Genomic DNA, 20,946 nt, shown 5'->3' on the forward strand with positions numbered 1-20,946 from the left:
AGATAGAATGATGTGACTCAGCAAGAAATCAAATTGAGAGGAGTAAGGAGAATGAAATGGGAGATGTATTTTGCTGTATCTAAGATGTCAGCAGTTAGAAGACACGCCATTATTTTATGTTCAATTAAGAAAAAAAACTCTGTTAATTAAACTAGGACACTTACCAGTGAGGACTTTTTGTAATATACTTATTAAAAGCAGTATCTTAGACTTAATTTAGGTGTAGGTTTTGATTATATATCCATTCTTTGTATATGTAAAAAGGAAGATATTAAGTGAAATAAATTGGTGTAGGTATTTTTGAAATTTCTAAATTTCAACTCAAGGAGGAGAGGGGAAAATGGGTGATGGGCATTGAGGAGGGCACTTGTTGGGATGAGCACTGGGTGTTGTATGTAAGCGATGAATCACAGAAATCTATCCCCAAAACCAAGAGCACACTGTATGCATTATATGTTAGCTAACTTGGTAATAAATTATATTTAAATATTTTTAAAATTAGAAAATTTAAAAAAATTCAAATCAGGGTTATTGATATGTTTTTCCAAAAGAGTGACCTACTCGGTGTCAAAAATGTTATTTCCTAAAAGTTCTGTTTCTTAAAACAGTGCTCCACTATTCCCTCTGACATATTCTTCTAAGCCACTAATCCCATTTCTACAAAGTTAAATGACAGAAATGACAAATTCATGCTGTACAAGAATGACAACCATATTAGTATTGTTACCAGGCAGGGAAATTTTAAGAAGTCAACGATCATCAAACTCCCCTGATTTCAAATATGTTAAAAGTAAATATATATATATTAAAAGTAAATATATATATATTAAAAGTAAATATATATATATTAGAATAGAAAAAATACACATAAATCACAGTGTCTATATTTAGCAATAGTTCAGTAAACATTTGATAGAGTAGTACTCCAAAATTTCCAGTTTTGAGGCTGTAAAGAATGATGACGCTGCTGACAGTAATGCATCAGTTAGAAAGAGGGTCCAATGTTCATGGAAAGCAGCAAACTATCTTGCATACATTGGACTGGAACTGAAGGCAGGTAATCTAAAAACACACTAAGCTGGGGCGTCTGGGTGGCTCAGTCACTTAAGCGTCTGACTTCAGCTCACGTCATGATCTCACAGTTTGTCAGTTTGAGCCCCGCGTCGGGCTCTGTGTTGACAGCTCAGAGCCTGGAGTCTGCTTCAGATTCTGTGTCTCCCTCTCTCCCTCTACCCCTCTCCTACTAGTGCTCTGTCTCTTCTTCAAAAATAAACAAACATTGGGGCGCCTGGGTGGCTTAGTCGGTTAAGCATCCGACTTTCGCTTAGGTCATGATCTCGCGGTTCGTGGGTTCGAGCCCCGCATCGGGCTCTGTGCTGACCGCCAGCTCAGAGCCTGGAGCCTATTTCAGAGTCTGTATCTCCCTCTCTCTCTGACCCTCCCTGCTCACGCTCTCTCTCTTCTAGAAATAAATAAAAATAAAAAAAAATAAACAAACATTAAAAAAATTAAAGAAAAATAAAAACACACTAAGCTAATGGCAGTATACATAGCTATGTGGCTTCGAACAACCCTGGCCTTCACTTCTTTCTTTTCCAAACCAAAGAATGCATGAAAATTTTTCACTGAATTATAGTCTTTTTTATTAGGTATTCTGTTTTATGTGTTCATTAAGCTTTATATTCCTTAAGGGATAGGACTATACCTTACGCCTCCTTTCTACTTTTTCCCTCCTCCCCACCTGCTCCAGCATTATGTTACCATATTAGGATTGCCTAAAAAATATTAGAAGATTTAATAATTAAGAATAATTTATGTTGGGTGAATAATGGTAACTAACATTTATTGAATATTACATGCTAGCAATTGAGATAAAGCACTACTGATTACACATTAACCATTTAGATAGAGCACTACTGATTACACACTAGCCATGGAGATGAAGGACTACTGATTACACTTGCCACAAAGATAAAGTACCAGTCACACATAGTCCCGTTTCAGCCCTCCCACATTGGGAAAGTGCATAAAACTAGTTTGAATACTTGACAGATAGTAAATCTGAGACTTAAAGTTTTATATTCAAAAGTAGGAGCTTGATTTGAAGCCAAGTAGTATCATTCTAGAACTCATGTCTTATCTTTCACCCTACACCACATTCAGGAAATGACCACCTCCTTTCTTCCCAGGATCACAATAAACTCACCTCCTGATGGCTTGTGTCTTGATTTGGGGATTCGCAGGTTTGACTTTGACTGTTGATAGGAGAGCTTCTCTTAGCTGCAAAGATGGAAGAAATATCATCACAGATTTTATAAGATTACAATAAGTTATTTTTATTTCATAATTTCCTAAAAATCATTTTTACATATCGTTATCACCCTGAAAGACGATATTTAATATCATATGCTGTAAGAGAAATCAAAGAACCAATTAAAGAACCTTAGCATCGCTAGGTTATAACAATGTAGATTTCTTCATCTATTCACTCTGACTCAATAGGCTGTTGGTGCTAAAAAGTTGGCAATACTAAAATTAATAATGGTTAACATCTATATGGTACCAATGTCTGCCATGTTCTTTTAAGTCATTTTACAGGGGTGGCTCGGTGGATCAGTGAGTTAAGCATCCGACTCTTGATTTCAGCTCTGGTCATAACCTCAAAGTTGGTGAGTTCAAGCCCTGCACTGGGCTCTGTGCTGATGGTGTGGAGCCTGCTTGGGATTCTCTCTCTCCCTCTCTCTTTGCCCCTTCTTGTTCTTTCTTTTATTTTGTAAAAAAAATAAAGAAAGAAAGAATTTGACATATACAGCCCTACTTTCTTATCTGCAAGGGATCTGTTCCAAGTGGATGCCTGAAACTGAAGATACTACTGAACCCTATATATACTGTTTTTTCCTTCATATGCATACCTATGATAAAGTTTGATTTATACATTACACAGAGTAAGAGATTAACAGCAATCACTTACAATAAAATAGAACCATTCTAGCAATATACTGTCATAAAAGTTATGTGAATATGGTCTCTGGTCTCTTTCTCGTTTAAAATACTTCATGATACCATATTCACCCTTCTTGTGGTGATGTGAGATGATAAAATGCCTACATGAGGAGATGAAGTGAGATGAACAATACAGCCATTGTGACATAGTGTTAGACTACTACTGACCTTCTGACAATTTGTCAGGAGGAGCAAATCATCTGTTTTTGGACCATGGGGAATTGAAACTACAGAAACCAAAACCACAGTTAAGGGACTACTGTCTCATTTAACCCTTAAAATAACCCAATAATAACATTGGGATGGTGAAGGGAACAGCCCCAGTGATTCATGAGGGATACTATTTCTTAATAGGTTTTAATGCATCTGTTAAATGATAGTTTATGTACTAATGAGAGAGAGAGAGAGACCTAAATGTGAAGTGACCTCTTATTCATAAGGTAAGTGATAAGGCTTATAAATATGAAAAAATCCTTAATCAGCATAAGGATATAGTTTTTTCAGTAATAGTTTTGTCTTACTGTGGCATATTTTTTCTTTTGTCTTATTTCTATTGTTTTCAGTTTTTAATATTATACATCTGTCTTCACTCTCAGATTGTTTTAATTCTATGAAATTAACCTCATTCTATCCATGGAATCTGAAGTAGATGACTTCTGGCTATGATATCTTATTTAGTTCCTTCCTATTTGAACCTTATGACAGACTGTTACTCTCGAATTTATAATTTATTTCACTAGTTAATGCATTGTTCACAAATTAATTCTGGAATTAGTCTACTTTTACTATATGAAAAATTTCATCTTTTGTCTGAATTACTATACTAAGCATGATTTGTCACTATAAGCATCTTATCTTTTATTTAGAAAATCCTTTAACATACTAAGTACCTTGCAAAGGTATGTTACAGGGGGAATGTATGTAAAAACTTATTAATGGCTTCCTTCACCTTACAAAGCCCTTTTACATGCATAATCTTCCATTGTCTGCAAAAAAGCCTTTTGAAGTTAGCAAATGATGTATATCACATACACACACACACACACACACACACATACACACACACATATAATGTCTCTATAGACTTACCACACAATTTATCTCTTTCTAAATGTTATTATTGATGATAAAAATTTGGTTGGAAATAGAAGGATGGAATTTATAAAGCACTCACTATAAAATGGGTACTTTATGTAGATTCTTAATTATTCCACACTATGAGGCTATATAAGATAGTATTATTATCTCCATTTTAAAGAACTAGAAACACTCAGAGAGGTTACTTTACATACACAGTAAGAGATACATCTGGAGTGAAGCCTGAGCTTTCCATGCACTTTTCAAGCTATTAAATGTTGCTCTTTCCACAATTCACCAAAACAATTATTTCATTAGATGATTCCTGTAGTGAAATACTTTGATACCAAATAAACACTAAGGCAAGATGGTTAAGGAGGTGTTAATCTGTCTACTATAATGATTATGAAGATATAATAATAATATCTTTTTATTATTTTTTAATGGTTATTTCTGAGAGAGAAAGGGGCAGAGAAAGTGCAAGACACAGAATCTAAAGCAGGCTCCAGGCTCTCAGAGCCTGACACGGGGCTTAAACTCATGAACTATGAGATCATGACCTGAGCTGAAGTCAGACACTCAACTGACTGAGCCACCCAGGCACCCCAATAATAATATCTTATTTACTTACTATGTGCCCGACATTCTTCTAAGCAATTTTATATATAATTAATTCACTTTTCATAACAACCCTGTAAGTACTAGCAATATCATATTTTACTTCTTGTTTTACACATGAAGAAACTGAAGCACAGGAAATTTAAATGACTTATCCAAAGTCACTCAACTGAATAGCATGTGCTCCTGGTTTAGAGTTTCTCATATGTAAATAAGTCTTGTGCCCAGGGCACTTATATAATAACTCCCTAGAGAAATTTTCTTCCTCTTGGTTTCTTTCTTTTATCTTTTATTCTTCCTTCCTTGCTTTTTTCTTTCTTTCTTCTTTCCTTTATTTCTTTCTTCCTTCCCTTCTTTCTCCCTTTCTTTCATTCTTTCTTTCCTTTTTTCTTCCTTCCCTCCTTCCTCCCTTCCTCCCTTTCTTTTCTTTCTTTTTCTTTCTTTCTTTTTCTTTCTTTCTTTCTTTCTTTCCCTTCTTTTTCTTTGTTTCTTTCTTTCTTTCTTTCTTTCAATTTAAATCCAAGTTAATTAACATATAGTGAAATAATAATTTCAGGAATAGAATATAGTGATTCATCACTTACATATAATATCCAGTGCTCATCCCAACAAGTGGCCCCATTAATGCTCTTTACCTCTTTATCCTATATCTCCACCCAACACCCCACCAGCAACCTTCAGTTTGTTCTCTATATTTAAGAGTCTCTTACGGTTTATCTCCTTCTCTGTTTTTATATTATTTTTGCTTTCCTTCCCTTATGTTCATCTGTTTGTATCTTAAATTCCACAGATGAGTAAAATCATATATTTATATTTCTCTTAGCATAATACACTCTAGTTCCATCCACATTGTTGCAAATGACAAGCTTTCATTCTTTTTGATCACCAAGTAATATTCCATTGTGTATATACACACAGACACACACACACACACGCACACACACCACATTTTCTTTATCCATTCATCACTTGATGGACATATTTGGGCTCTTTCTTTTAATGTTTGTTTGTTTGTTTGTTTTGAGAAAGAGGGAGAGATGCAGGGAGGGACAGAGAGAGAATGAAAGAGAGAATCCCAAGCAGGCTCCATGCTGTCAACACAGAGCCTGACACAGGGCTCAAACTCATGAACAGTGAGATCATTACCTCAGCCAAAATCTAGAATCAGTTGCTTAACTGACTGAGCCACCCAGGTACCTCATTCCTCTTGGTTTCTTAAGGGCAAATCATTTCATCACACTTACTCCTGCATATGAGGGAGTCTGCTAAGACCGTCCCGCTGGGTGTCCAAGTTACGAACCTGTAATGATGTTCCTGATGGGTTTCACCAGTGCTGTGAAGCCAGAGACTTCGGGTTGTCTGTGCTCCCACATGGGCTGCCATATAACAAGACCGCTGGCCAGTCGGAATGTAAGGTCTGATTCCTGGGGGAAGAGAAGATCTATGTCCAATAACTGGCTTGTAAAACCTGGTTGAAGAAACCAGTCATTGCAATGATTAACATCATTCACAAGATTATTGTCAAAGTAGGTTGGGTTGATCTTCTAGACCTTCTTTCATCACTCAGATGAGTGTTTCTAGGGTAAATGAATAGTCCTAAGTTATCATCACAATTATTATGGAAACCACCGTGGTCTGCTTTTGGCATAATTAATAATTAAAATGCAGCTTTGGCCAAAGCATGAAACATAAATTACTGTTTTGTGTTAGCAGTGATCAAGGCCTGTTTATTTCAAGAGCCTTGGCAGTTCTCTTGTGGTTATCATTGTTATTCCTCTTAATTATTTAATTGTCCTTCTTTCTCCCTCTTAAATCAATATTCTCAGATATTGGCTATTTTGACTTGTTATTCTCCAATCCGTGTCTTATTTTTGCATTTCATAGAATCAGGAACATATATTTAGACCCTTCTAGTATATTGTTTTGTAATGTTGCTTTCTTAACAATCTTTAATTCCTTGAGGGCAGGAGTCTATCAGATATCTTCACGCTTCGACAGCACTTGGCATCATCACAGGGCTCAATACAGCATTAGAAATTGGGTGCACAATAGGAACTCGGTAAGTACTTGCTAAGTTGCACTGATGTTACAATTCATACTCATTCCATTTATCTACAGTTTAAGGTCTTTTCTAGGGAGCACATTTTCTGCTTCATCATTACATCATTTTGAGAGGCTGAGATATTTAAAATACTATCTCATATTGTGTAAGTACAAATATATGACATTCTGAGATTACATTTTAAACAGCTCAGCCACTGATGGGAATTAAATACTGAAAAAAATAAATTGACAACCCAGTCTCTCAAAAAAATGTAGAGGTGGAAGCAGAGAATGTTATTGCAGATTAACGAACACAACCAAAACCCAGGAACTCACATGGGGCAGTGGTGTGCAACCCTCGCTTGCATATTATAATCACCTAGGCAACTTTGGAGGCCCAGATGTTACTTCCTCCCCTGCCCAGACCAATTAAATTAGAATCACTCAGTTCCATGCTGACTTTCATGTGTAGCCATGGTTGAAGACCATTGATCTAGAAGGCTAAGCTGTAGGAAGAAATTGGAAAAAAAAAAAATAAGAAAAGTGATCCTGCAAATGGTGAATCAACATGGCTCAGTGTCAAAGGAAACTTTGGCTAGAAGGGCTGATGATATCCACACATATATACAGAGCAGCCTCTTCTGTAAGCTATAGGCTAGGATCCTGGCACTACAACAGTGCCCACGATGGGAAAACATCTAGGACTCCCTGTGAAGGTATTAGGAAAGCACATACAGCATTGGTCAAATTCAGTCAACATTCATTCTATAAATATTTGTAGACCACCTACTGCATACTTACTACTATTCTAGGTTCTGGGCTAGAATAGTGAACAAAGCACACAAAAGTCCCTGCTCTCCTGCTACAAAAGAGAGGAAAAACAGGCAAAGGGATGTGTCAGGCAAGGTGTTGATATTTTAGACAGCATGGCCAGGGAAGCCCTTATTGTGAAAGTGGCTTTGAGTAAAAGGATCTAAATGGAATGAAGGAGCAGCCAAGTAGATATTTTCGGAAAAACATTCCATGAGAAGGAATCAGCAAGTGCAAAGGTCCTACATATGCCTTGTGTGTCTAGAAACACCCAGGAGACTGTTTCTGGAGTCAGGTTGATGGCAGAAGAGTAAAAGAAAAAAAATAAGGTCAAAGAAGTTATTGAGTTCCAAATAATACAGGGCCTGATAGGTCATAGTAAGAGCTTCAGCAGTTACTGAGTAAGATGGGAGCCACTGAGGGTTCTCAGTAGTGGTATGACATTACTGGATGTACATTTCATTGGCTTACTGAGGCTATTAAGAATAGTTTGAGAAAGAGTAGGCGTGGAAAGAGAGTCTATTTAGGAAGCCATTATTATCATCTAGGTGAAAGATGATTAGAGAAGGGTGTTAGTAGAGGGCAAAATGAGAAGTGGTAGTAGATTCTAGATACATTTTGAAGATACAGTCTACAGAACTGACTGGAAGTGGAGGGTGAGAGAAAGGGGTGTCAAAGATTTTTGGCTTTGACAAAGATAGGCAAGATGAAGAAGGAGCAGGTTGGGGGATATCAGGAGCCTAGTTTCAGACATGTTAAGTTTGAGATGCCTGTTAGACACTCAACTAGAGATATTGAGGAAGCAGCTTGACAGGCACGTCTGAAGTTATGGGAACCTAGTATTATATGTGGTGTTAGACCCAGCAAGCAGGGGATTAACAGTAAGCAAAACTTATCAGATCTGTCTCCAGAAATGCAGGAAGCCAAATCTCAATTGACCTGGTTTTGAGAATTTCATAGCTTTGGAACTCCGTCCTTTTCTATGTTCCTGATAAGTAGTCTTGGCACAAATAAAACTCCTGTGGACACACATCAGAAGGTAAGCCCTCTTATACTGAACCCCCGGCTTTTAACACTGGCTCAGTTGATCCACTCACTGATGGTTACTGTCTTTATTTTGTTTTATTTGATATATATCCAACTAGATTATATGTTTATGGAGACAAATTGAGATCTCCTTCTGTGTATTCTCCTTGAGCATCAATTTATACTTGTTGATTAATGGAGTATAGTTTACATTCCGAAAATAGCACCAATTAAACTAATCATTCTTCAGACTTGAAAACTTGCAAAATGTATGGCCTCCTCTTATGTTGTCATGTTCCTTTGTGAGTCCTTTTAAATTGGCTGAATGCATAAATCCTGGGACTCTAATTTTTTCTTCTGGAGTCCCCATTAGTGGGTCATAGAATGCTGTGTATGCACATATGGCCAGCAAGTTGATAGCTGGAAAAGACAGTATCATTCAAACGCTGTGGGACAGGTGGTCAAGTAAGGTCCTTAGAAAAACCAGAAGACATAACACTGGCAGAGACAATATCCCTACATTTCAGATGCATTTCTTGCTTTCACTGTTTCCATGATGGCATGAAACTATTCTAAATATGCTTAATAGTAGTTTAGAAAAATTGAATTTAAAAAGTATTCTTATTTTAAATTTCATTTTAATGTTGTTTACTTCATACATACAGATTTTATAAAAACTTCCTTGAGGGCTTGGATTTTGTTTTATTCACTGCTGAATAAAGCACTCTGAAGAGTGCCTTTCATAGAGAAGGCACTCAATAAATATTTATTGGAGGAATAAGTGAATATGATCAAATCATGACATCCCATTTAAATTCCTTAGTTGTAATAAATACTCAGCATTTTTCACTAATGAAATTAAATTTAGTTGAAAATAATATATTTGACAGAACTTTTAGATTATTGGTTTCATGTAACATATTTGAGGCAATTATAAATTAAAATTATAGAATCAATGTACAGAAATCTGTTGCATTTTTCTACATACTGGAAATGAAGCAGCAGAAAGTTAAGAAAACAATCTCATTTATAATTGTACCTAAAATAATAAAGTATCTCAGAATAAACTTAACCAAAGAGGTGAAAAACCTGTACTCTGAAAAGTATAAAACACTGATGGAAGAAATTGAAGGTGATATAAAAAAACGGAAAGACATTCCATGCTTATAGATTGGAAGAACAAATATTGTTAAAAATGTCCATATTACCCAAAGCAATCTACACATTTGATGCACTCTCTACAAAATACCAACAGCATTTTTCACAGAACTGGAACAAACAAAATTGGTCCTAAAATTTGTGTGGGACCACAGAAGACACTGAATAGCCAAAGCAATTTTGAAAAAGAAAAACAAAATTGGAGGCATCACAATTCCAGACTTTAAGTGATGCTACAAAGCTATAGTATTCAAAACAGTATGGTACTGGCACAAAAACAGACACATATATCAGTGGAACATTATAGAAACCTCAGAAATGAATCCACAATTATATGGTCAATTAATCTTTGATAAAGGAGGAAAGAATATGCAATGGGAAGAAGACAGTCTCTTCAACAAATGGGGTTTGGAAAACTGGACAGCTGAATGCAAAAGAATGAAACTGGACCACTTTCTTACATTATATACAAAAACAAACTCAAAATGGATTAATGGCCAAAATGGATTAAGGATATGAAACGTTAAAAGTCCTAGAAGAGAGCATAGGCAGCAGTTTCTCTGACATCAGGCATAGCAACATTTTTCTAGATATGTCTCCTGAGGCAATGGAAATAAAAGCAAAAACAAACTATTGGGACTATATCAAAATAAGAGCTTATACAAAAAATAAGAAGCTTATACACAGTGAAGGGAACAACCAACAAAACTAAAAGGCAACCTACTGAATGGGAGAAGATATTTACAAATGATATATCCAATAAAGGGCTAGTGTCCAAAATATATAAAGAACTTATTAAACTCAACACCCATAAAATAAGCAATCTAATTAAAAAGTAGGCAGAAGACATAAACAGACACTTCTCCAAAGACATCCAAATGGTCGACACTTGAAAAGATGCTCAACATCACTCATCATCAGAGAAATGCAAATCAAAATTACAATGAGATACCACCTCACTCTTGCCAGCACAGTTAAAATGAAAAACACAAGAAACGGTTGTTGGAGAGGATGAGGATGAAAAGGAACCTTTTTACACTATTGGCAAATATGCAAACTGGTGCAGCCACTGTGGAAAACAGTATGGGCATTGCTCAAGAAGTTAAAATAGAATTACCTTGTGATCCAGCAGTCACACTACTGGGTATTTACCCCAAAGGTGCAAAATATTAATTCAAAGGGATACATGCATTCATATGTTTTTGCAGCATTATTTACAATATTTACAATAGCCAGATTATGGAAGCAGCCCAAGGTCCATCAATAGATGAAGGGATAAAGAAGATGTGATATATATAATGGAATATTATTCAGCTTTATAAAATAATAAAATCTTGCCTTAGCTATGACATGGACGGAGCTAGAGAATATAATGCTAAGTGAAATAAGTCAAAGAAAGACAAATGCCATATGATTTCACTCATATGTGGAATTTAAGAAACAAAACAAATGACCAACAGAAAAAAAAGAGACAAACCATGAAACAGACTCTCAACTGTAGAGAACAAACTGATGGTTACCAGAGGGAAGGTGGGTGGGTGGATAGGTGAAATAGGTGATGGAGATTAAGGAGTGCACTTGTTGTGATGAGTATTGGGTGATGTATGGAACTGTTGAATCATTATATTGTATACCTGAAGCCTATATAACAATGTATGTTAACCGTACTAGAATTAAAATAAATTAATAGAAAAAATGTGCATTGAATTAATTATACACTGTCTTACAAAAGGATGAATCATTTATATTAGATTTATTTGCTAATTAATGAATTAATACAGTCAAAAAATATTGATTGGATACCTACAAAATTGAGATATTATGTTAGCTCTTCAGAGTACAGTGATATCTCCCCACTCTCAAACCATTGAGATTCTAATGGGAGAGACTGACCCATAAAGAAATAATGATACTAAACTAAAAATAACAATAAAAATCTGTCTAAAATATTATTATAAAGATAGAGGAAGAGAGGGATGGATCTTAAATGAAATTGTGAAGGTTAAGTAGGAGTTTTCTAGGCAGAAGAGCAGGGCATGAGAACATTCTAGAGTGCAGAACCAGCATGAGAACAGGCCTGGAAAAAAGCATCTTATGTTCTTGGGGAGAGTCCAAGAACTTGGAGCTCATTGACAGGAGAAGTATCCATGCAGGTTATGGAGGGCCCAGTTACCAGACTAAAGAGCTGGAATTTCACTGGTCGTAGGAAATTAACAAATTAAGCATGTTGGTGATTTGGTCAGATCTACATAGATCACTTTAGTGTTGAAGTTGGATTTATGAGACAAGCCAGAAGACTGCAAACAAGTTAGAAAGTGGCCTCAACTGGATTTCAGCCTCCCACACTTCCTGTAGCACCATGTCCTATAAGAGCCTCAACCTACAACACCATCTGTAGAAGTGCTGACTGGCTACTTGAGGGAGTAAAGTCAAGAGAAGACCTGATATGTGGGGCAGCACACAGGGGCTGAGGACTACAACTTTGTAGAAACACCAATCTGGATGGTTGTGTGGTTTCCCCCCAAAGGCATGCAGGTATCTGGGGGCAGGGATAGAAAAAGTGGATTTTAGGCATGACCTGGTGTTGGAATTTTAAAAGGCAAATGCAATGGAAGGATAAGAAAAAGGGGGCATTAATGGTGCTGGTGAGGAGTAGTTCACATGGGTGTAGAATGGATAGGAAAGTAGGGAGAGACAGGATCTGATAACCAGTAGGCAAATGAAAGACCTACGACAGTGATTCTCAATGAGGGGCAATTCCCACCCCCTGCCTACCCATTGAGGACACTCGGCAACGTATGGACTCATTTGTGGCTGCCACAACTCAGAAGGAGGAGATGATACTGGCATCTTGTGACCTGGGGTCAGAAATGCTACTGATAACCTACACACATCACAGGATAATGTCTCACAGGAAAGAATTATCTGGCACCAAATGCTAACAGTGCCAAGGCTGGGAAATCCTGATCCGGGGACTGTACACTTCTAAATACATTTTAAAAAGCAAACACCTCACTCAGAAGGAAAAGGCCTTATGGATAAATTTATTGACTCATTAATATTTTTTATTCCCTATAGCATCTGGAACAATATTTCCTTCATGGCAATAATAAAATGATGAAATAATAATATGCTAGTAATGACAGCTAATAATAATAGTTTATTATGATTTAATCATTGTATGGTATTTTATATGCACTGTCTTATTCCCTTATAAATGCTCCAATTACTTCCTTATAAATACTCCAGGCCAGAAGTAAAACTTGAGGGTTTTGAGCCATAAACTATCTGGAAGTGTCCCGTGAAAGAGGATCTGGCTCCCTTTCTACTAAGAATACGAAATACTAATAGCAGTAAAACACCAGCACTAAAAGCAACTAAACATTTGTTAATGCCTTGTTATGTGTAACGTGGCTCACCATTGCACGTTTAACCACAAGGCCTCATAAAACTATTCTTATACCCAATAGTATAACTATTCTTATACTTGGGAAGACAGAGGCTTAAGGAAACTAATAGTAGGAAGCAACAAGCACTGGATTTAAATGTAGTCCTGTTTCCCAAACTTGGACTCTCAGTTGTATCTTCAGATAAAATTACAGCCATTCCTGTCACTTATATATTTTCACATTTTTCAGTCCAGAGGATATTTCTCCACGATAGTCATCACTATGGGCAGTCATTTTTTAAAGACCCCTTCTTTCCTGTCCTATCCATTTTAAGAGCTGTGTACCTATGTACAATTGCTACTCTTAGCACCTGGATCATCTAAGGTGATAATAACTTGGGTTTACTCGGTGAGTCTGTTATTAAATATTTATTTGGTACCTCATTTTTGCCAGATACTATTCTAGACACTGAAAATACAGTGTGACCTGAATAAGCAGCGTCCCTTTGCTCAAGAACTCTGTTCTAGGAGGGTGATGGGCAAGAAACATAAAAACAACCACAGAAAATAATTTCAGGTACTGATAAGTACTAAGAGGGTAAATATAGTCATGTGCTAGTAACACTAAAATAGTCAGGAAAATTTTCTCTGAAGTGATGACATTTGAGTTGTGAGTAAATTGATAAGAAGGACATAGCCGTATGAAAATTTAGGGCAGGAGGGGGTTCTCTCCAAGAGACCTTGGAGGTTAGTTAATGAGAGAAAGGCTATTGACATGGAGGGAGATGAGGCTGAGAAGGAGGGCAAGGGCTTAGACCTGCAGGTCTCATAAGCCAGATGATGGTCTCAATTAAAGTAATGCATTTTACTAAGTGTAACCATCATAAAAGACTTTTTAAAATGGAAAGTCAAAGTTTTTAAAGTAGCAATTTAATCAGATTTTACAACATTTAAAATTTTTAGCATGTTTCATGGGCAATGTGGCCAGTGCATGCAAAGCATGTGGGGAAGTTACAGGTAATTTCAATTCTATTCCTAGCAGCAATTGGACAGAATCAAGTTAAAGTGTGTTTTAACTAAAACTGAGTGAAGACTCACTAGTTCATTCTCCTTATAGTGATTGTTAATGGTCTCACAACCACCTACATATATGTGCACACACATGCACACACACATGTGCACACACACACACACAACGTGAAACATCCATTCATCAGAATCCTAATATTCTATCAAAGAACATTTGAGTATATTAATGTCTTAACTCTTAACTTGGCACTCAGATGGAATGCTGTAATTTATTCATTCACAGGAATAGCAAATAGATCATGATTTCTCTCCTTGTATTGGAACACATATATTTACCTTGTGTTTGAGATAGCCACAATTGTATGCAATGGAGGATCCGAGAGGTTAAACAATACCACCAAGATCATACAGCTAGAGAGTGGTGGCATAGTAATTTCAAATGATAATCTTTTTCAGATCCAAAGGGTACTTGTATATAATTGTATTTTTAATAAAATTGGTTTCCATGTAATCCTATCTTTTGTGTTTTATGCATTAAGAAATATCTTGAAAAGCAATTCTCAGCTTGTATCACATTGTCCAAAAATCCACAGTATACAAAACATTTAAAACTTCTGCTATAGATTTGAGGAATCATGAGAAGAACAGAGGAAGGAAAGAGAGCAGAGTGAACAGCAAGGGCATATTCAGGGAATGGCTCCCAGAGCTGGGTCATGATGATACCAGTAGGGACTAGCAAATGACAAATTAAAAGATATACTTAAGCCTTGGATCATGCTTAACTTGATATGCCATGTTTAATATTTGGATGTTATCTTGGGGCAGAAGAAGAACCACTGAAGATTTTTAAGTAGATAAACGATATGCAAAGAATTGTTTTTGAAATTATGCTCAGTGGTTTAATATGAAAACAAAACTCTCCATGTCTTGGCTTGCTATGACATCGTACCAAGACCCGGTCAACCAAATACGGAAATACGGAAGTATCATTTGAAGCCCACCTCACATCTATCCACCCTCAGTCTCATACTAGCCCTCTGCTTACCTTGATCCTGTGTACCAGAGGAGCAAACAGAAACACAAAGAGCTCCACAGTAGCCATGGAGTTCTGGAAGATCTTCCTTCGGTTACTCTCTTCTTCATCATTGGAGCTGCTTTGGCAAGGCTGCCCCGGGGAACCCTGATTTTCTACCTGGTGGATGAAAGCACTGCTGCTGCCACCCCAGCTGGAGCCACGGTCTGTGCCCCCAAACCGCTCACTGTTGCAGTCCTGAGGGGCCTCCAGGAGCATCCAGTGCAGGGTGTGAAGGAGCTTCGTCTCAGCAACACCCAGTTTATCCTGGTGGCCTGCATGGGGACAACCACAGAGCCAGGTTAAGGCCAACTCTGCTACCAGAACAATAGATATCCACTTTTGGTCTGGGAAGAACATTCTTGCTTTGCTCTGTGGTTTGATTTCCTGGGAGACACTGGCATTTCTCTGCATGTCTTACAACCACTGCTAGAAGGGCTCATTCTTGTTTTGGGGCTTTCTAACTGGTTAAAATCTCTGTAGAATAACATACTGCCATAGGGGCATCACATGTCTTTAGTCAAATATATATATGGAAAATAGCATGTAGAGAGTGTATGCAAACATTGGGTGGATGTTAGGACATGTTACCATGTGATAAAAGCAATCTGTAAAATAATCTAAAAAAGGGGAAGAATCTTTATGCACATGCAGGCACATACACTCAGTACTACAAAGTGCAAGGGGTCGCTTTGGCAGTTGAGAGGGTAAAGGAGACACATCTGATTGGGACTCATCTTGGATGGGTGATAGTCTTTGGCTTCCCTATAATCTTCTAATGTTTAAAAGGAAAATATAGGGATGCCTGGGTGGCTTAGTCGGTTAAGCGTCCGACTTTCGCTTAGGTCATGATCTCGCGGTTCGTGGGTTCGAGCCCCACATCGGGCTCTGTGCGGACTGCCAGCTCAGATCCTAGAGCCTGTTTCAGTCTGTGACTCCCTCTCTCTCTGACCCTCCCCTGCTCATGCTCTCTCTCTCTCTCTCTCTCCTAGAAATAAAACATTAAAAAAATTTATAAAAGGAAAATATATTCACATCTTGCTTGAAACAAAAGAAACAGTTCTTTCCTTGGTAAGATGGAGATCATAGTGGTATCAAAGGGAGGGGGCTTTTGTGAGGATTAAATGAGACTGTGTGTGCACAGTGCCTAGGAAAACAGTGAGTAGCCAGTAAATGTTGTTACCATGCGGGTAGTAGGCCACACGCCATGAAGAAGTAATGCAGAAGAACCAACCTAACTTGTTCCTGTTGGAAAGCAGGGTTGCCGTGCAGTGGAGGACGTGAGGCAAAGCAGCTTGTACCAGCTCCCACCTGGAAATGCTCTGGATGGCTTCAGAGAGGGCTGGAGAAAGGCCATGCAATTTGTTTTCTACCAACACTCGTTCAAAGGACTGTAGATACCAAAAAAGAAGAAAAAACGTAAAATAAGGAATTAGAGATATTGATTGACGAGAAAATGGACACCAAGGTATTACAAGATGCAAATGGGTGGAGGAGATATTTTCGAGGGCACTCCCACTGCATTTCATTGTATATGTTGACATATAATGGGTCAGTGAGAATTTCTTTTTACCCATTTTAGGCGTTTGATTTAAAATACACGATTTGAATTATTAAATGATTTTTATTTCCACCTAAATAAGCTTCCTCTTTAAAAAAAAAAAAAAAGCACAACAACACATTTCAGTCATGAGTTCTTGGATGTAATATTTTATAAAATTTTGCTGAGGCATCCAAAGGGTCTGTGACAACGGAAGAACAAAGTAAAATGGCTTTTATGAAAGTGTTTGAGGACCGAATTTAGGTCAATTTTCAACAAGTGTTAAATAAGATACAATTCTTTCAAGAAATCTGACTTTGGGGTCTCTGAATTATTCCATGGCCGTAGCAACAACCTGGGACAAGACATCCTTATCTAATGCCTGTCACCATAAAAATACCTAACATATCTGTTGAATAAAGAAAGAAAGGGAGGGAGAAAAGAAAGAATGGAAACAAGCCATAAGCTTTGCTCATTTATTAAATCTCCTGTCTTGTTCAGGGAGTGAAGCTTCCCAGAAATGTGACCTACTCAGTGTCTGTTGTTGTTGTTGTTTGGATGAGGAGGGTATCACTATAAGGTGTTAGGGGAGGTATAGCTACCAAATATTAAAATAAATTTAATAAGTATTTGTCTCGTAAGAACTTAACCTGATTGCTGCTTGATGCCACAAGTGACCAAGAAGATTGTGGAGGTGTGGTCTAGAGTGATCATAATACAAGTTCTAAGTATTCAAGCTGTATTATTGATATTATTAGGATATCAGAGCAAAAGACACTACTTAATACAGAGATTCTCCAAAGAAATCTAATTACTTTTTGACTCAAAAAAGGAAAATAAGAAATTTACCCTCATAACAAAAGTTATGCTGAGGATTTGATATGGGGTAAAAACAGAGATACAGTCTTTTTTTCTTTTTAACTAAATAAAGACAGATCCAAATGCTTTTAAATTCTTCAGCCCTCAGGTATCTAAGCATTCATTATATAAAGGGTGAGTATGTTGGGCATTAAAAGGTTATAAGGAATTTATGCAGTCTTGTTGAAAACATATTAGAGGATGAATTATATAATAACAGATAACTCTGGGTACTTAATGTCATTTTCTTCTTAAATGTTACTAATATAACGCTTTATTATTTTTCAAACCCTTAAAATTATTTTCTATATTTTTGTTTCCCTATTTATGTGACTTAGTTATTTTATATTGAGTGACTATATTAAAAATGTCAGACATATCTTTGCCGAGAACAGGAAAAAGTCAGAATTATTTTAAGTTAGTATAATTGTAAGCATGATTTATAGAAGGCCCAGAGGTTTTTGAAGTGTCAAATTACTCTGACTTGAGCTAAGTACAACAAGAAATTCCATTAAAAGGTCCTTAGGAGAGAATTATATTTTAAAAATATCCTTGTGGCAACTTTGAAGGGCAGGCGATACAAAAAAACAAATTCCTATTTGAGTGTGTGTGCCTGTGTGTTTAACTCTTTAGGTGGCTTTGACCAGTTTAAAAAAAAATGTTTATTTATTTATTTTTGAGAGAGATAGAGAGTGGGAGTTGGGGAGGAGTAGAGAAAAAGGGAGAGAGAGAATCCCAAGCAGGCTCCACGCTATCATCACAGAGCCTGATGCGGGGCTTGATCTCATGAACTGTGAGATCATGACCTGAGCCAAAATCAAGAGTCGAATGCTTAACTAACAGAGCCACCCAAGCACCCTGGCTTTCATCATTTTTAAAGCCCCTAACACATTTCCATACTCCTTACTAGAAGGTCATCTATGTAGTCATTGGCAAATATTCATGGCAATGTCCAAACGGGTAGGTGTTAATATATGAAGTGTGAAGACCTTTACCTGAGCTTCAAATTTTAATGAAACCTGTGAAAAGTTTATTTCATTTTGCCTCATGATTTCATGCCTTTTGTTTTCAATTTGTGAAGTGGGAAATTTTAGAGATAGGGGATTCCCTTAGAATCTCAGGACAAGTGTACTCTATAGGATATAAATTCTGAGAGCATTACTTTCATAATTATTTTACATCATCTATTTTCCGACTTGCACCAAACATTTAAGACATAAAGGTTCAGAACTGCATATTACCTTGAGTAGTTCATAGGTACTCATCTCATTAGCTTCCTCTAGAACAGTCTCTATTTTGTTTAAGGATTGGGCTTACTGTGCCTGCCCTGTAAGACCCTGGAATCTCGCCACCCTTTCTTCTCCTCCTCTGCCCCTATCCACTCTGGGCTAAGGTCCTTTAGATGTGCTGTTCCCCTCTTTTCTTTCTTATTCCTCCGTCCCCTTTTCCCCACATCTTTGTCTACGAGTCACATTGGCAGGGAAACCTTACTATCCACTGCTCTAAACATGGAAGCCGCCCCCTCCTCCAGCTGCCAGTGCCTCCAGTCTGCTTTGTTACCTCATTTTTCTTCATAGTATCTATCACTATCTGGCTTATTATGTATGTTATTTATTTGTGAGTCGCTTGCTTCCTCCCACCAGAATGTAAACTCTATGTTTTGATTATTGCTCTATCCCATCATTTAGAACTATGCCTAGCACATAGTAGGTGCTCAATAATATTTACTGAGTGAATTAATCTATACAGTCAGTACAATTTAATGCCTTTCCTTGGTTAGAAATTGCCACACAAAATATGGAAATAATCATTAAATGGTGAATATCACATACCACACATGAGGCTTCATATTGTTTCCCCAGTTTAGGCCTCAAAAATGCACTGAAAAATTAATAGAGATATTTGTTATAAGTAAAAATTATAATCTTTATGACATTTTTTTCAACGAGTAAGACATGGTTCTATAAAACTCAAATCTCATGCCTCCCTATAGCCTGTTAATGAGCAGGTGTTGAACAGCTGACGACATTTGCTTTTACATGTGTAATTACATATATGAAAGAGATGTGGCTCTCCACATTTTCTGTATCCACTCTTATTCTGCAGACTTTGACCTAACCAGATTCTAAATTGCCAATGGTCGGGAGTGGTATACGACCCGTGGATGTAATTATATTAAAAACTAAAAAGGAACACAGTTTGTGGGTTATGATTTCCAAAATCTAATTTGTTATCTGATACATTTCCAAAATAGTAATAATAATGATAATATTAATAATAATAACAATACTGGAAATCTTGTTTCCTGTTTATTGGAATAGGTTTCAGGTCTTTTCAGGAAAAAAAAAATCTTATAAAAAATCCTCCTCCTCAGGGTCTTGAACCAAGAAGACTACATTGGCTGAATCCGAGCAAAAATGGTTAACAAGTGGGCAGAGCAGATATTCGCCAAACAGGAGCTGGAAAAACAACAGGTCACCGGCCTGGAATTACAGCAGGAGATGGAGGGGAAATCGGACGCAAGAACACGACCAGTCAGAATTACCCTCCCTAGTTCCCCGCCCCCTCTTCCTAAGCTTTCTGCCCTCCCACCCCCTAAATAATGTATATATTTATTCAACTGCCAATCTGCTTGTCGCCAAACTTCACGAAATATTTTTAAAATGCGTGTTTTTAAGCAGGTGCTGAGGGCTCGCTTTCCAGCCCCAGAGAGGGAGCTGCAGGCTGTGGCGCGGCCTCAGCAGCCGTGGCAGCAGTGGCGGTGACCCGCGCGGCCCCAGGAGCGCCCCCAGCCCCGCGCGGCCCGCGGCGCGCCCTCCGCGCCCCTCACCTGGTTTGCCGCCACAGGAAGGTCTGGATGGGCAGGGGGATGCCGCGGCCGCTGTCCTGCTCCTGGCCCTCGGAGCTCTTCCTCTTCACCATGATGGTGGCTCCTGAGAGTCCTACTGCAGGACCCAGCGCTGGCTCCCGGCTAGCCGCCGCCGCCGCCGCCGCCTCCTCCCGCTGCTCTCCCCAACTCTCATCCCCTCCTTCCCCGAGGCAGAGCCGGCTCTCTCCGCCCTGATCCCCCGTCCCCCTCTCCTTCCCCCACCCCTCCCCGCGCGTGGAACATGGCTGCGGGAGGAGGGGAGGGCCGGAGGAGCCACGGAGCGGGGAGGGGAGCGCTCGGAGGAGCTGTCCGCCTCGCCGCCCCCGCGCCCGCTCCTTGCTTTCAGTACCTCCCACTGTGGACAGCGGCCCGCGCCGGACAGCCCGGCGGCAGAGCAGGGCAGGGGACAGGGTGAACCTTGAACCGCAGCGGGGTGGCCCGAAAGGTCCACGCTC

At 38.2% G+C, this 20,946-nt stretch overlaps 1 protein-coding gene and 1 long non-coding RNA gene across 5 annotated transcripts in view; one reads left to right on the forward strand and one right to left on the reverse strand.

Annotated features, from left to right (window-relative positions):
• The window catches only part of UNC80 (unc-80 homolog, NALCN channel complex subunit), a 221,428-nt gene extending 200,884 nt beyond the window's left edge, over positions 1-20,544 (reverse strand). For all 3 annotated transcript variants that reach the window (XM_039249973.1, XM_039249971.1, XM_039249972.1), the window contains exons 1-6: positions 20,453-20,544; positions 19,455-19,503; positions 16,459-16,615; positions 15,198-15,499; positions 5,999-6,122; positions 2,207-2,280 (exon numbers count right to left, since the gene is read on the reverse strand). In XM_039249973.1, the coding sequence (XP_039105904.1) occupies positions 2,207-2,280; positions 5,999-6,122; positions 15,198-15,499; positions 16,459-16,615; positions 19,455-19,503; positions 20,453-20,544 (798 nt within the window). The remainder of the gene's footprint in view (positions 1-2,206; positions 2,281-5,998; positions 6,123-15,197; positions 15,500-16,458; positions 16,616-19,454; positions 19,504-20,452) is intronic.
• Positions 3,203-20,238, forward strand: LOC120243746. 2 transcript variants are annotated; one of them, XR_005531389.1, is made up of 4 exons: positions 3,203-3,443; positions 6,666-6,757; positions 8,451-8,590; positions 19,997-20,238. It is a non-coding gene; the product is annotated as an uncharacterized LOC120243746 (long non-coding RNA). The 2 variants fall into 2 exon arrangements; XR_005531388.1 differs by lacking the exon at positions 8,451-8,590.
• Positions 20,545-20,946: the final 402 nt, after the last annotated feature.

This window comes from Hyaena hyaena, unplaced genomic scaffold, assembly GCF_003009895.1.
Source record: "Hyaena hyaena isolate Hyena2069 unplaced genomic scaffold, ASM300989v1 scaffold_353, whole genome shotgun sequence".
Lineage (NCBI taxonomy): Eukaryota > Metazoa > Chordata > Mammalia > Carnivora > Hyaenidae > Hyaena > Hyaena hyaena.